This window comes from Solea solea, chromosome 1, assembly GCF_958295425.1.
Source record: "Solea solea chromosome 1, fSolSol10.1, whole genome shotgun sequence".
Lineage (NCBI taxonomy): Eukaryota > Metazoa > Chordata > Actinopteri > Pleuronectiformes > Soleidae > Solea > Solea solea.
The window spans coordinates 5035643-5052220 of record NC_081134.1 but is presented as its reverse complement, the minus strand read 5'-3'; the positions used below and the strand labels follow the sequence as shown (position 1 = coordinate 5052220).

Genomic DNA, 16578 nt, shown 5'->3' with positions numbered 1-16578 from the left:
GACGTGTTCAGGGCCGGACTGTCATCAATCCTTGCAAGTTTGGTTCAGATCGGACCAGGATTGGCAAAGTTGTAACAGTTTGTTTTTTTAGAATTTTCTACCACCACCAGGAGGCGCTGTTTTCAAAATGTACCGTTTCAGCAACATAGTCGTCTTCAGCAACTAACCATCATCAACTATAGCAAGTTTGGTTGGGATCAGACCTTCCATCGCGAAGTTATAAGAGTTTCATTGTCTGTTATGAAAAATTATTATTATCTCCAATTTTGGCGCCCCCTATCTCGTACGCCATACAATATTTTAAAAAGCTTTTGATAACTTTTGATGCTCAACTCGTCCACAATGATCTCACCAAGTTTGAAGGTGATCGCACAAAAGCTCTAGGAGGAGATAATTGAAATACAAGCTGTCATATTGTCTGCTGTCACCAGGGGGCGCTGTTTTCGAAATTGAATATTTTCATATAGACGTCTTTAGGGCTGGACTATCATCAATCCTAACAACTTTGGTTCAGATCGGACCAGGATTCGCGAAGTTGTAGCAGTTTGATTTTTTGTCCCAAAAATCCGACTTTGCGTCGTTGCCATGGCAACACCGTTAATCGATTTGTCGTCATATTGATCACGCATCATCTACCATGTGTTTTGACTGTTGTCACCAATTTTGAGTGCTGTACGATTATCTGTGTAAAAGTTATTCCCGAAATCGTAAAAAAACTTTTTTTTTGTGTATTTTCGTTCACCACAAGAAGGCGCTGTTTTCAAACTTCACCGTTTTTTCATAGACGTCTTCAGCCATGGCCCATCATCAATGGTAGCAAGTTTGGTTCGGATCGGACCTTCCATCGCAAAGTTATAAGAGTTTTTTTTTTCTGATGCGAAACATCAGAATCATCACGAACTTTGCCGCCCCCTATCTCGTGCGCCGTGCGACATTTGAAAAAACTTTTGATACCGTGAGCTCCTCAACTGGTCCACAGGGACCTCACCAAGTTTGAAGGTGATCGCACGAAAATTCTAGGAGGAGTTAGTTCAAATACCATTGCTGCGAATTCGCCAAAATCGCCAAAAAATCGCCAATCAACCTAAGATGGCGGATTTCCTGTAGGTTTCACGGGAAAGTCGTCATCGACTTTTTTGACCGTCCCCACCTAATGAACGTGTGTACCAAGTTTCGTTCACTTACGTTAAACCCGACATGAGTTGACCTAATAGAAGTTTTTTGCGTGACTTTTTAGCCCCTCCCACTTCCAATTTTCCACGCATTTTCCTCGAACGACTTTCAGACGTAAATTTACACCACGATTGATGCGGTCACAAAAATCTGTGAGTTTTGGGGTATGGGAAAGGCCTCAAAAATGCGATTTACTTTTAGGAATAATAATAATAATAATAATAATAATAATAATCTTTTGCATTTCAATAGGGTTCTTGCAACCTTGTTGCTCGAACCCTAATAATCCTTCCAGTTTCAATAGGTTTCTTGCAACCTTGTTGCTCGAACCCTAATAAGAAAAGCCAACGGGGTGATTGAGATTTACAATCATTTAATTAATGTCAAATGTACTTTACAATGGGAAAGACATGTACCATTTCCAAGAATATACAAGACACAAATTAATTCTGACACAAGCCTCTTGTGCAATTTGTCATCTTTGGGGCAGGTTTCGAATCAAAGAGGAAAATCAGAGGAGCGCGAATGCAACAGCACAGCCGCAGTTTCCTCTTCAGTGATTAGTTTTACCAAGCAGAATGTGTAACTACTACAAGCAAAACCCAGAGGGAACAGAGTTTATTATTATTATTATTATTATTATTATTATTATTATTATTAATAATAACAATAATAATAATAATGATAATAAAAAGAAAAAGAGGTTAATTCGTGGAGGTGAGCTCGGCTGTCATGGCATTGTTGTCCACTCATTCTTTTCTTGCCCCAGAATTATTTGTCTTGGTCTAAAGAAAAAAAAAAAAAAAAAAAAAAGGAAAGCAAATGATAAATATTTCAGCTGTTTCACAGTGGATGCAGATGATCGACTTAAGACGCAAAAAAAACACCGACACTGAGATGAGACGCGTATGAACAGAACGTGTCGGCTGTTTTCTTTCCTTCAAGTGAACACGGCAACATATTTCGTTAACCACCCCCAGTTGTGTCAACAGAACCACTTGTGGTATTTGAGAAGTTTTATTTTTTTCGCCTTTTCTTTTTTTTTTTTTTTTTAAATCAGCATTTCTTACAATACAGACATCACAGAATACATAGTTTTACAAACACAAAGCACACCACCACCTTGGCTGCTGCTGCTGCCATAGAGGGAAAGAGGAAATGTTGCGGTTGCCAGTTCAGCCTTAGCCATCCTTCGTTTTCACGGACTTCCCACACCATCGTCATAAATTAGAAAGAACCTGCCCCATTAAGAGTTGCCATTTTGGGACCTCTTTGCAGCACAGCAGTATGAAAATGATGGAAAAACTCTCTTTTGAGATGTGTACAGGTTAAAAAAATGTGTTTAGACTATGATCTGAGCATGTTGTAATTCTAACTGAGAGGAAGCAGAAATGGTGGTCTAAAAAGTAAAAAAAAAAAAAAAAGAGGCTCAGCTGGACGTTGATGCAACTAAAGGAACAGTTCCACCACTCTGCCTGGGCAAGAGGAATCTCTCTAGTACTCTGCAGAAAAATTACACCACCTAAATCTTGACCATCTAGTCTCGAGTAGTTTATTATTACTTATTTTTTATTCCTGTACAATGAAATAAAACTTAACAGCTCTTCAAACGATCTTTTTTTTCATTTAAAAATACAGAAGGCTTCTTTTACTTGAGCCATTTTTTTTCCCCCCAAAAAACATCATTCCCAAACCCTTCCAACCAAAAACAGGACTTTGATATTATATACTTCAGTGTGTGTCTGATGACAACATGAGCCTGTTTCTGCATCTGTGTGTGTTAGTGTGTGTGTGTGTGAGTGAACTCTATGTCATTTACACCCAACATTGTAAACATACATAGAACTATATTACATGTGCTTGCGCTGCATCTTGGAAGGAGGGGGGGAGAGATTTTGGTTTACTTCACTAGAACACCACAAAAGGGGAAGAGGGGAGGAGAAGAGGAAGAGGTGGAAGAAGAACAAAGAGTGCCAAACTCTTTTTTTTCAGGCTTGTGAGGTTATTTTCAGTTTGGTTGAAAGCTCAGTTTTAGTGGCCCTTTTTAATATTCTCTTAACGGGTGCAGGAAGGTCTGGTTTTCTCTGGAATAGGGAAACGAAAAAGAAAAAAAAACGAAGCTTTCTCTCGAGACGTTGCAGTAGAGTCCGTTGTTATGCGCCACTTAAACGTTGAAGACGAGCTGGGGAGGGGGAAACAAGTCTTTATATTCTGTATCAAGAAGTTCCTTCAAGGTCCAGCTCCAGCAACATGAAGCTACCGCGTCTCAACAGGGCAGAGTCAGGTGTCGGGTGTCTCCATTGTCTTTCACAGTCCTTCAGTGGACAGTGCCCCAAGTTACATGTGGAGGGAGTCATGTCAGTGAGGAGGAGGAAACGAGAGCCTACTGACCAGTGAGACCAGTCTCTGTTTTACCTTTTTTTTTTATAATGAGTAGCCAGACGGGGCAGTTTTCAACCTCCTCAAAGATTCAGCAGAGTCTCAGAGAGAACTGTCCTGTCTCTGTTCACTCTCTGAGGGGATTTTAGTTCCAATCCGGACCACAAGAGAGTAGGAAAATAGATGGAGTTTTCAGTGGGCGATGAAATCCAAAATGGAGGAAGGGGCTGGAAGGGAGAAGAGGCGCAGGGGAGGCGGTGGTGCTCTTTACAAGTAGACACGCCTCAGGTCTCCAGGAGAGGTGATGGTGTTGCACTGTGGACACAGCTTCTTGTTACCCTGTGATGGAGAGAGACAACACTTGTTCAGAAAAGCTTTCACATTTTGAAATTTAAACATTTCACAGTTAAACAAACTGACTAATATCTAATGTGCAAGTGCAGCTTTCCCCAGACTTCTGCACTCAATGAACACAGCTGATCAATATGGAACTAACTCAGACTTAATGCAGAGCACATTGAGTAAAATAAGTCCAGCTTGATCCTCCTAACTGTCATTTGTCTGGAGGATTTCTCTTGCTTGTAAAACTTCAGAGGCTTTGCTTTTTCCCAAAGTTGCGACATGATTCTTTCATTTAACCAAACAAACGTACGATGACATTAAGAAACGACGACACATCTTGGAGTCGTCGTATTTAAGTGGCGGCACATTTGACCCTTGTCCATCACTCCATATTGCATTCTTCTTCACAGAATTCATTGGCAGATTACAGTGTGTTGTGTGAAGTCGCTGTCAGAGCGATTACCATCAAGCCTACACACCCTGTGGTGCAAATGCAAGCCAGGTCGGGGTTTAACCGCTCCAAACCGTACCGTGACGAGCTTACCCCCTGAATCGGAATTTCAAAATTCAAGCTCAGACCAGGATGGCCTGAGCCGAGTATCCAGTCACCACAGTAAGAGCCTCGCATGTACAACAATCTACAGCTGCTTCTCTGCAGCCGAGGCCTGACAGTTTGCCACGTGCAGTAAAGCTGCAGGTGATAATGTGCAACACAATGCTGACGGTGTAACAACACTCTGACTGGGTGGTCTTCTCCACTCTCTCCTCCACTCTCTCCTCCATCACTCGGCTCGTTCTTCTCTCACGTAACATTCCTGCCAGCAGATTTCACGTTCCTCTTTCGGCACTGACTTTACACATCAATGAAAGCATAAGTGTAAAACTAGAATCACCTCCTCACTGTTGTGTTTCTACGGCGACAACACTTACGATACACAGATCTTATGATAATTGTATTATTTTATCTTGTACTACATTTGCTTTTCATTTTTAAATAACTGTGACTTTTTTTTGTGCGATATCCGACATATTTTTTTTCAAATCCCTGCTGGTCAACAATATGACTGTTCAGACCCCACAGATTTATAGGCTTCTTTTCCCAGGGTAAGCCCTTACATAAGTCTTTGCAGTGGGTGAAGGAGCGAAGGTGCTCTAAAAAGGTGAGCACATATAGTCAAGAGGACTGAGTTGGTACAGGAGTCTGACTGATGTCACACACTCCTGCTAAGAGGATTTGCACCTCCAGAGAACTCAAAAACAGTTACTTCTGAGAGAATAAAGAAGGAGGAGAGAGGAAGTCCAGGATGTATATTGTTTAAATAGATGCAAACTGTACAGTTTAATTTGTTTATATATATATATATATATATATACACATATACATATATATATACACACATATACATATATATATAAATATATATATATATTTATATGTATATACGCACACACGTTACACTAAACTTAATAAAGATTCTTTATCATAAGTGTCTCAAAAGAAACTTGTGGAATAACCATCTTAAAGCAACATTATACAAAACTATGTGTCGCTGTTTCTCAGTCCAGTAAGTAAGTAGTACTGAACGAGGATCACTTAAAAAGACTTAAGTAATAAGTGCAGATATATATTATGCTTGCCTATGTTAAAATGCACAATACAATGTGGTGCACAATGATTCCGATATACAAGTTGAAAAATAAAAAGTGAACGCCAGAAACAGAGAAATCTTGCAAAACTTTCAAAATAAAAGTGACGGGTTGTGAGGTGCATCCACTGCAGCAGATAATTTAAAGTAACAAAACAAAAAGGGGAAAACAAGGAGTGTCTCTGTTTGTTTGCATGTCTGTTGAAAGTTCTGTTCCCTTGTTCAGTGCGGTCAGTAAGTGTGTGTGGGCGCGTGCCCATCACGCTGCAATCCAGCTGCCTTGCTCATTAAAGCGGTAAAGGGTTGGATTGACGTTAACTCGATTCCCAGGCATTTACTTTGATCAAGTTGGCTCTCCCGTTTTATAGCTGTCTCCAGGCTACGAGTTTTATGTCCCGTATATTAGACCAGTGACGGCAGCAAGTACGTGTGCACACACCGAGTACATAGGTACCGGGCAGATGGAAACAATGGTCCTCATTCAACAACCGTTTCTCATTGTTTCTCTTTGAAAAAATTACATAAAATATGACTGCTGGTCTTCATCTATCAATATGATAACACAATGACTCAAATAATAGCAAATCTTGCAGGAAAGACTGTTCATTTAAAACATGTAATTAGTTATTTAATGCATTATACTGTTAAGTATCAACCCAACCACTTTTGGATGTCAAATATGACACTGGGAATCGTTCCTGAACCTACCCTCGTCTTCAAATCTGTTCCTTTAAGTAAGCCAGGAGTGCTAATTTAGAGTGTTATTTCAAAATACGAAATACAAACGGAGCTAATTGGTAGGGCATCAACGGTCAAAAAGAAGAAAGAAGACGCTTTAAGAAAAAACTGGAAAAGTGGAACAGGAAATGAGGACGTGCAGCGAACAGTAGAGAAGTGAGCGGAGGCCAATGAGGAGTCTGTTTATCCTCCTCCAGCAGGAACACAGTTCTCCTCTATGCTCCATTTACCACATTAGCACCAGCTAATTACACTCTACTGAAAGCATTAAACTAGCTAATAACCAACCACTGTGTTAGATCGTGTGTGTGGACCCGAAGGCACTATGACGAACTCACTGGAGGTTTGAGTTGACCACTTTATTACAACCATTTAACAGGCCTTTTGGGGACCATTCCATCGCAGCCTCCCTTACTGAGAACTGTGTGTGTGTGTGTGTAGGCCTTTAGGTGTATGTGTGTGAGAGAGCTTTCGCAGGTCATTTGAGGAACATTCCATTTAACCCTCTGCCCATGGAGCATGAACACAGAAAGCCACCGACTATGAAATAAGGCTGCCATAATTGTGTGTGTGTGTGTGTGTGTGTGTGTGTGTGTGTGTGTGTGCGCGCGTACCAAAGTCCTGAGCCAGCATTCTTCACAATGGACATGCCAGCACTGGATGGAGGTGAGTGGCATCGTGTAGGAGTCCTAAATAGGTAGGAAGGAAGAAGAAAGAAAAGAAAGAAAGAAAGAAAGAAAGAAAGAAAGAAAGAAAGAGCGTTCATTGTACCAAGTTCAAAGGACACACTTTGAGACATTACAAACGACAGAACACGACACATTCCCTGACCAACCAACGCCAATCAAACACTAACCATCAAACGGCACAGCCAGCAGCCACAGAACCACTGAGCAAGGCAGCATGGGTGACAAAGAACCGGCAAACCTGCAGGTCACACACACACACACACACACACACACAAAGGCACGATATCGGGCAGGCAACAAGCAGAGACGGAGGGGAGCAGGCAGAGGAGAAGATGAGGGAGAAAGCCATGAGTGAACCCATTTTGATGGGCGCTCTTTTCTTTTCCTCTTGAAAAGAACGGAAAGATGGAGGGGAAGAGAGGGAGGAGGGGGAGTGGGGGAGGGAGTGCCTTACCCTCCGTAGAGGCTGTGGGAGGAGCCTCTTTGTGCCGCTGCCGTAGCCACCAATCACAAGGCCCCTGTACAGACAGTACAGGCCGAGGGGGAGGGACTTAGGCTGCCTCGCTCCGACCTCACTGGCCAGTGGCCGGGGCCCTGGCCACGCCCCTAGGCTCTTGATCTCCACGCCTGTCTGGAAAGCAGGCTTCCTCTGCGGAAGGGAGGAGGTGGGGGTGGGAGAGGAGAGGGGGCGAAAGGTGGCAGCTAATCGTAGAGCCGGGTTTGTACTGGCCACACGTGCGTGCACACACACACACACACACACACTCTCACGCGCACACACACACACACTGTAGTGCAACATGGACACGTGTGTGGACTCGCGAACGCACAAAACCACTTGCACAGACACAAGAACGCGTGCCAACGACTGCCAGACAGCTTTAGAATGAGGTGTCACATGAGACAGCCAGCTAACACACAGCATCTTCACTGCACACTGGCAAGTTGAAGCAAAACACCCCATAATACACACTTAAAGTTCAACTCACTTTTCATATTCCGACTAGACTATACATTTGTATGTCAGGAAATGGATCAGTGGTTAGGGAAAATATAAAATGTGCCACCACAGGTGCTATGTTTTAAAAGATCACCATATAAACTAATGTTGCTGGGTTTATGGTGTTACTGTACAGATGTGAATAATAATAATGATTATCACAACATCATTGTCTTTAACAGCCATACAGCTGGTTGTTTTCTTCTCAAAACGAGTTTAAACCACAATTAACGGTTTTGTTTTTAACTTTCCCTTTCTTTATCTATGATTCATCATTTTTTAATAAATAAATTCTTTATAATTGATTAAGTGACTATTATCCAACCATGAGAAAAAGTGTTCCAGCGCTGAATAACCACATGGAACCTGGATTAACTCTTGATTGATTGATGCACTATGGGCCTGTGCTCGATAAAGTTATTAATGTTTTTATCTAAAACATCATCCTGTTTTTATTCCATGACCTTTGTCTCATTGTGATCCTTGCATTTTTTATTTTAATTCTCTATTGTTATGTGAAATAAATGGCAGAAATACTTCTGGGAATCTTAACAAAGTTGAGCGGTGCTTCTATAAATGACCAGTAGGTGGGGGTAGATATCCACTGACAGTTCAGCGATGGGCTTGTTTCAGAGGGAGAAATGATGACAGACATCTTGAGGCACCTTGGCAACAGCGGGACAGAGAGCACTTGTTTCCCACTTATGTACAACTACCTGAGCATTGGAGAGATACGGTCCATAACTGCATGTGTTAAAGACTCAGACTCGACAGCTGTGCTAAATGTAATAACTCAGTGAGTCATAGCTGCGCTCGAGTGTTTAGTTTGCAGACGGAACCTCCAGCTTCTCTCACTCCAGGTGTCAGCGACTTGCTAATAAGAGCAATCTGATGACTTTATGATCAGATGCACGGTGACAGGGACGGAGTGCAGTGACAGCATCAAAGACAGACAGAGACAGATTAGATGCACGGCGTCCCGTGCGTTTTCACTGCAACGCCTGTGTGTGCGGGAGACGAGGGACAGTGACAGATGAGCAGAGAGGAGCCTCGTGTCCACGAGGCACTGAGTGATCGATCGCTGTGCCTTGCCCTCCGTGTCACCTCGGGCGCCCAGCGACCTTTAGGAAGCGCAAGCGTCGGTAATTACCCACTTCCCTCAGTCACACACACACACAGATGAGTATGACACAAAGTGGGGAATGCAAACACTAATGAAGGGGGTGTATGTGTCGGGTAAAGTCACATCTCCAGAAGCATCTGATGAACACTAATACTGATGCCGTCCCTTATATCGTCAAGAAACGACATATGGGTTAGGTCATTGATCAGGGACTCCAATCAATCCCAAATACCTGCTGGGACGCACAACAGCATCATTTCCTTTTACAATGCAGTGCTACTGGCCACCATATTATGATTCCAGCTGCTGTCTGTGACAACGTGAAGCCTTAAATATGTCATTAAATAAAATGAATTAATTGATTTCTCCAGTTTCCTTCCAAAACATGCAGATTAGACAAATTGGACACTCTAAATTGACCGTGAGTTTCTTGTCCAGGGTGGGATTGGCACCAGCGTCCCCCTCATGTGGAGGATAAAGCGGCAGAAGATGAGTGAGTGAGTGAGTGAGTGAGAGTAGGACTAAAGGAATATTTTATTTTTGTTCAACATTCCTCTCATGAAGTTCTTAGTTTAGATCAAGTGGTAAAGTGAAATAATTCAACAGTCCGTCTCTTCTGCCAGCAGCGACTCTGTCAAAGCCATGCAAGAGCAGAAGCCACCACAACACAACAGGAACACACCAGCACCCGAACAGTCAGCCAGGAACTACAGCGATGACATGCTCACTTATCCAGCACACGACAAAAATACACAAACCGACCGAGATTTGGTCAGAGTAGGAAAAAAAAAAAAAAACCCAAGTCGCTTTTAACTTGATGAACAGTATGAGATAAAAGTGAGGAAATAGTGCTGGTGAAGCTTCCACCACCTTCCAATCATGTCAACCATTCACCTCACTTGTTTATGGTGTTGCAGGAAATGCTAGATGCGGTGCTTTCTGGCGACAAGCACGTCATCTCCACATAACGAGTGACGAGACGTGTACAGAGACACGATGTCCGTATGAAGGTTATGCTCACCATGCAGATGAGACACTTGTATCGGTCTCCTCTCTGTATTTGCTTCTCCAGCTCTCTGATTCGAGCCTTCAGAGCCTCCATGGTGGTGGCTGTGGACTCTTCCTCCGTTACCCTGGAGCAGAAACAGAGGAATAGACAAGAATATGTGTTTAGGTGGGACATTAGACAGCAAAAGGTTTGATTTCACAAAGCAAATTTCAGTACAAAGCAGCTTATGCTTGCTGCAATTTCCTCCTCAGCTGTGGAAAAGGTAGCAACCAGAGACATTCTTCAGTCCAACCTGGGGTTCTTTGTTTGACCAGAATCCAGATCACTGGGCTGTGGCAGTTAATATAAATGATATATATATATATATATATATATATATATATATATATATATATATATATATATATATATATATATATATATATATATAAATAAAGGAACAGTGATGCAAAATGTTTCTACTAAGTTTGTTCCAAACACAAGATTTATTACAGAACTATTATTCAGAGCAATGTTAGTATAGTTAGGTTACATAGACGAGGAGATTCTGAGAGTAAGATGACCTTCAGGAAAATATTACGGTATCAGGATATTGCAATTACAGCTCTGAAATGTCACCTCCTCGGGTCATCACGCTGTACACAACCTGAGTGATTAGTGGTTTTAATAGCTTGACTTTTTAATACCGCGGTATACCCAGTTATCGGCCCATGCCTGGTTATATATATATATATTTGTATTGAATCTTGTGATGTACTTTTTTTAAGTACCGGTTCAGGCGCCATTTAAGCACCAGCACGGTTTTACAAGCATCAGAAAAATCTCAACGGTACCCAACCCTGCATCTGATTATGGGCCTTTCTGCCATGGAAACCTGCTCTGGCATCTTTAAAGCCTCCTATCCTTTCTTTGACTCTCAGTGTCCAATATACAATATAGTATGACATCCTCCTGTTTAACACAGCTGTATCCCCATAGGCCCCATTCCAGGCCAGATTTACAACTTCAGCTCCCTCCCTTATTCATTTCCACCACCCTTTCCTTTCAGACTCCGCCCTGCTTTTCTACTCCTCATTCTTACACGACTTGGACTTTAAGTTAAACGCCCCGTCATCTTTCCTGACATCTAACGATAGCGTTTCATCCTTCACATCCATCCGTGTTATATTTTCCTATCTAACCTTATGTCCATCCGTCTCTCAGGATTTATTTCCCTGCCTGTGTTTATGTCGCCCTCCCTTCATCTCTCTCTCTCTCTCTCTCTCTCTCTCCTCTAACTCCTCCCTTCACTCCGTCCACACGGTCCTTCCTTTCTTTCCACATCCGAGCAGCCTCTGATTGATGAGTAGCACGATCACAGAAAATGTGCATTTAACACTGTCCGGCGGCATTTAACGCTGTCCAATAGCATATGAAGCAGCCATAAGTAAATCAATACAGCCGACGCACGGACCATAGCGCTGCTGATGATGATGATGATGATTTGGCGCGGGGAGACGAGGCCGCACGAGTCAGCTGGTGTTTATTATAGCTATCCACTCATTCTCTAGAAAGATGCAATATCAGTATGTGTGTGTGAGTGTTTATGGTGATGTGGTCATTTTGCAGCCTGATAGCTGGCTGATCTATGGTATTGATCTGGATGAGGAAGGACAAGCACAGAACGGGAAGGGAGGATGAGCGCAAAAGGGAATTATAAGTGGCTCTGTGTGTGTGCTTGTATTTGTTACCTCTTTGGGACCTTCTCTGGCATTAACACTGACCTTGTCAGGACCAGTAGAACTCATGGAGACCAAAACCTGGTCCTAATGAGACCTGAACTGAGGATTTTAACTGTAGTTAGATTAAGGTTAGGGGTAGGCATTAACCGGTTATCGTTAATGCTTTGTTTAGGTGGCGCAAATGAACGGGAGATGCAATGCATGTCAATGCAGAGTCCTTAAAAGGACATACACACAAACCTGAGTGTGTGTGTGTGTGTGTGACAGAGGTGGCTGTCTAGGATATGGCTTCATTGACTGCATTCTCAAACAGCAGAGGCTACAGGGGAAAAGGAAACATCGACTTTCTCAATTTCCTTCCTTGTGTTTCCTCATGTAAATAACAGTAGCTTTACATCTCACTTCCTTGATGTTTGTCATTGAATGCCCTCATCATTTACACTTTACTGAAGCATTTAAATACTTCCAGCACCTCAGTATTAAGCTGATCTGTGCAGTTTAGCAAACAAACCATATGGCCACATAGAGTCATTTTCTTTGTTTGGGAGCGACAAAAACTTTCAAGGCAGTTGAAGTATATTTTAAAATGTGCCAGTTGGTCAAAAAAAATGACCAAGAGAACTCATTTAACAGAACAGATTTAACATTTGATCAAAAATGTATCGGATTAACACATCAAACAATAATGACGATATCAATTATCTGTGGCATTCCATAACTTTGGTTTGGGTAATTCCTTGATTCTGCATCAAGTAAAGGTCTTATCCCAAATAATGAAAATAAACTGTAACACAGGGAGGACACATGTCAGGACATGCTGTGTTACTGTGTTGCAGGTCAACTCTTGGCTCTGAGTTTGAAATGGCGTCCTTCAAGTCAGTTTGATGACAGAACGGTCACCACACGAGGCAGTAGGTGACCTTCTCGGGCTCCTCTGGGTTACCCCTTCACCCATCCTGGGTCTATAAAGTCTGAGTTTGTGCTCTGGGCTTGGCTCGCCTCTCTATACCCTATAAACTGCTTTACCCTCTCCTCTCACAAGTCCCGAGCTTGTAAAAAGCCATTTAGCCTTGATTAGCCTGCTAGCTTATAAAGCAGCAGTGGACTCTGGCCTGGACCGGTCTGAATGGGGGTTGTCCCTCAAACAAGGATGTCTCTTACTTTTAATAGCTCCAATAAAGCGCTCTGTCGCAGACAATACTCCGTCTTTCTAATTCCTTGTCCAAAGCAATTTTCAGGAAAAACGTTATTTCAAGTCTCATCTTCTCCAAATACTCTTTTCTGTGTCTCTATGAAGAAATGACTCATTTAAATCACATTGTATCAGTTATCTAGGTTTCCAATTAGTTACATTTACCTTTTAGCAGGAAGGGAGATTTAATGGAAGTGAGATTTAATGGAAGTATAAGAAGCAGAAGAGGATGATTTTGCAGGGCAACGGAGAGAAAACACAAAAACCCTCTCTGGGACTGAATGTGACACAGAGATAAACAGCCTCTCAGCCGGCAAGAAGCACGAGTAAAAATCCTTGAGTTTAAGGCCATTAATACTATTTCTGTATGTGTTAGTCACTGATTTAGGCTGGCTCAGGGGGGTTCAACATTTGCTGTGCTGGAGCTAAAACAGGAGACTTCATCGTTACTGACAATGACTTCAACTCAAAATGTAAGATATTCTGTCATACTCAGCGGGTACATTCATGTAAACGTCTGGAATCTGTGATATTAATGTATAAACAACACAAATATATAGATGCTGACAGCTTTAATTACGACTTGCTGCTGTAACATGAAATAAGACAACCCCCATTCACACATTCTCCACCAAACTTAGTGCTTTATGTATGCTGTGTACTAGGGATGGGACAAAATATCAATAAAGCAATATATTGTTGTGACTTCTGAGACGGGATTATTGATACTGTGTCACCAAATATCGATGTTTTAATTTCAAGAATACAGTGCTCTAAACCGATGTTCCCATTTTCACTTCCACCACTACATTTACTTTTAGGTACATTTTGTTTGCGATATATGGTAATGTGATATATTGATCATTGTAAAATCATATACTGTGATATAATTATTGAAGTACTGAGTGAATCTCACTCCTATTGTGAACATGTTTGGGGTTAAAACAGTGACACTGCAACACATTTTTGATCCTAAGTCATGTCTGTGGCCAAAAGGAAGCAAAAAAAGCCAGACAGAGACAGATAGATTCTATTTAGCCTTCTGTCCTCAACATGTGTGGGGCTATTTCTCATTTCATTAGTGCATGTGTGTGTGTGTGTGCAGATGAAGATCTCTACCATCCATCTCAATCAGCCCTGTGTCTTAATCTACTGTCTCCCTACATTTGGGCCTCGCTCAGCTTCCAAATCAACACAGAAACAAACTGAAACAAGTGGGGAAGAAAAAAAAAAAAATGACACTGCAATTACATTTTAAGAACATGTTTTGGCACCTTAATCCAGCAGACATTTTATCTAGCAGGTGGGAAAGATACATTTCTCACATGTGTGCGCTGTGAAAATAGCAGCAGTAAATCTCTTTAGGGCATCATTCTCTGCAGCACCCTGTTAACCGAGGCCTTAACTACACTGACACACCATGATAAAACATTTAAGTCACTATTGATTTCCCTTGCCTCAGCCCAATGTGTGTATGTAGGTCTCAGATGGCAAAAGGGAAGGGGTGGGGGTGGGATGGGGATGGGGATGGGGGGGGGGGGGGGGGTTGGGGGGGTTGTCTTGTAAGTGTCTCAGAAAAATTGAGACAGAGGAGTGCAAGGAAAGAGAAATGGGAAAGAGAAAGAAAAGAGGATGAGAGAGAAAGATGTGGCTTAGAGACGGAATAATACAGAGAAGGAAAGAGGCAGAGACTGGTCAGTGTGTGTGCGTGCGTGCGTGCGTGTGTGTGTGTGTGTGTTGGGGTGGGGGTAGGAATCTAGCTTCATCACTTCCAAATTGAGGACAGATTCAATTATTTGCAGAAACCACATGGAAATCTCTCTGCATTGTTCCAGCTGGAGCACCAAATTTGGCAGCAATCGCATTGGCAGCATTGGAAGGGCCATTTATCTTAGAGGGGAAACAGCGTCTCGTGCGCCGCACGTGTATATGTATGTACGTGTGTGTGTGTGTGTGAGCGTGTGTGTGTGTGTGAGTGAGCTCATTTATCTTGCAGGGGAATGAGCAGGGGAACGAGGACACCCCGGGAGGCGACCAGATCATTACCCATCTGGGATCAGAGACAGAGAGATTTCACTAACACTGCCCTATTCGCTTGCTCGCTCTCCCTCTCTCTCTCTCTCTCTCTCTCACACACACACACACACACAATGTATCAATGTAACGAAAGGAGACAAATCTCATTTTCATTTGGGGACGGGGGGCCACCGAAGCTCTACAAATGCGGGCATTTATAGCAGGCAGAGAGGAGTAAGGCAGGGAATTGTTGCAGCCATCCCGCTGACTGCTTGTTCCAATGCAATCATTCTGCATCTAGCACCTTTTTTTTTTTTTTGAATGATACTTAGATTAAGGCATGTTGTGCTCCAGGTGGCCACTAAGACCTCAGCTACAACATGCATGCTGTCGCATCCACAGCTACACGAGATCTCCGACATACGCTCTGATTGATCGTGTAAAGGGGAAATTAATATTTATGATTCGCCTCATGGAGGATTTTAGCGGCAGGATTTACAAGCGATTTGATTGGAATCTAAAGAGATTTGGCTTATTGCCAGGAATTATTCCCTTTCCGTCATTAGTCTGATGTAATGTATGTTCAGTGGCAGGATTTTATATAAAAAAATGTCTTCAACTCTAGTAAGTGGCTTACCGGCACTGACATTTAATCACAATCAGATTTAAGATGTCATCTACCAACGACATGATGAAGCGGACTCGGCTTTTCAAAGCTGCCGTCGCAGAATTTCAACCCCGACTGGAATTCAATTGTGGAGGAAACATTGAATCATTTCGAGTTTTGCCTTTTGTACTGAAGAAATCATGTCAGAGTAAAGGGAAAGAGGGCCATCACTCTTACGGTCCCTCCCTTGATTTTTACGTCTCTGTCAGTCTTTACACTAAAGTATGCCCTCCACCCCACTCCTGAAGACATAAAAGCAGCAGGAGTAAAAAAAGAAATAGAGGGTTGTTAATCGGGCTGTCGCCTAACTGCAAAAAATAAATGCCACGATAGTAACAAGCAGACCACAGTGGCTGGCAAGCAACTGTCACTAATGCACTTGACGGGACGTGACCTCACTTCTCATTCAGACTGGTGTGTGTAATAATATCATATATTACAGCAGAGGAAATCCCTTCACCACGAAAGCCCTAATTGTTAAGTTCCATCCCCAAGTCACTGAATCCTAACATTTTTGGATGGAGGCTCTCTGTCCTGAGCACAGACAAACATTTTCACACATGACAGAGGACAATCTCGACATCTCTACAATGCTCATTCCATAATCAGGGTGTGATGTTACATTTACCGTCTGATTTTGTGGCACTAAAACCACAGCTGACAGTCTGCACGTGAAAAGCCCAAACACAGATTTTTCTTTGCAATGAAATTGACAGAAATGTGTCCCCATTTAATCACTCTAAGGCAGCTCTGTGCTCAGAGAGAACTCACGTGTCTTTTTCTCCCACTCACACTCAAACAGAATCAACACACAATGTAGAATTTATCAGAACATCGCAACATCAGCTACCAACAGTCCTGTGTGTGTATTTCTTTTTGAAAA

General features: G+C 42.4%; 1 protein-coding gene across 8 annotated transcripts in view; it reads right to left on the bottom strand.

Annotated features, from left to right (window-relative positions):
- Positions 1 to 1529: 1529 nt before the first annotated feature.
- The window catches only part of rnf220a (ring finger protein 220a), a 226435-nt gene continuing 211386 nt past the window's right edge, over positions 1530 to 16578 (bottom strand). For 4 of the 8 annotated variants that reach the window (XM_058629241.1, XM_058629253.1, XM_058629230.1 and 1 more), the window contains 4 exons: positions 10112 to 10223; positions 7422 to 7616; positions 6893 to 6967; positions 1530 to 3891 (listed from right to left, as the gene is read on the bottom strand). In XM_058629241.1, coding sequence (XP_058485224.1) covers positions 3820 to 3891; positions 6893 to 6967; positions 7422 to 7616; positions 10112 to 10223 — 454 coding nt within the window. In that variant the 3' untranslated portion in view covers positions 1530 to 3819. Of the gene's footprint in view, positions 3892 to 6892; positions 6968 to 7134; positions 7206 to 7421; positions 7617 to 10111; positions 10224 to 16578 lie in introns of all 8 variants that reach the window. The other 4 variants (XM_058629280.1, XM_058629261.1, XR_009240248.1 and 1 more) reach the window with 3 other exon arrangements.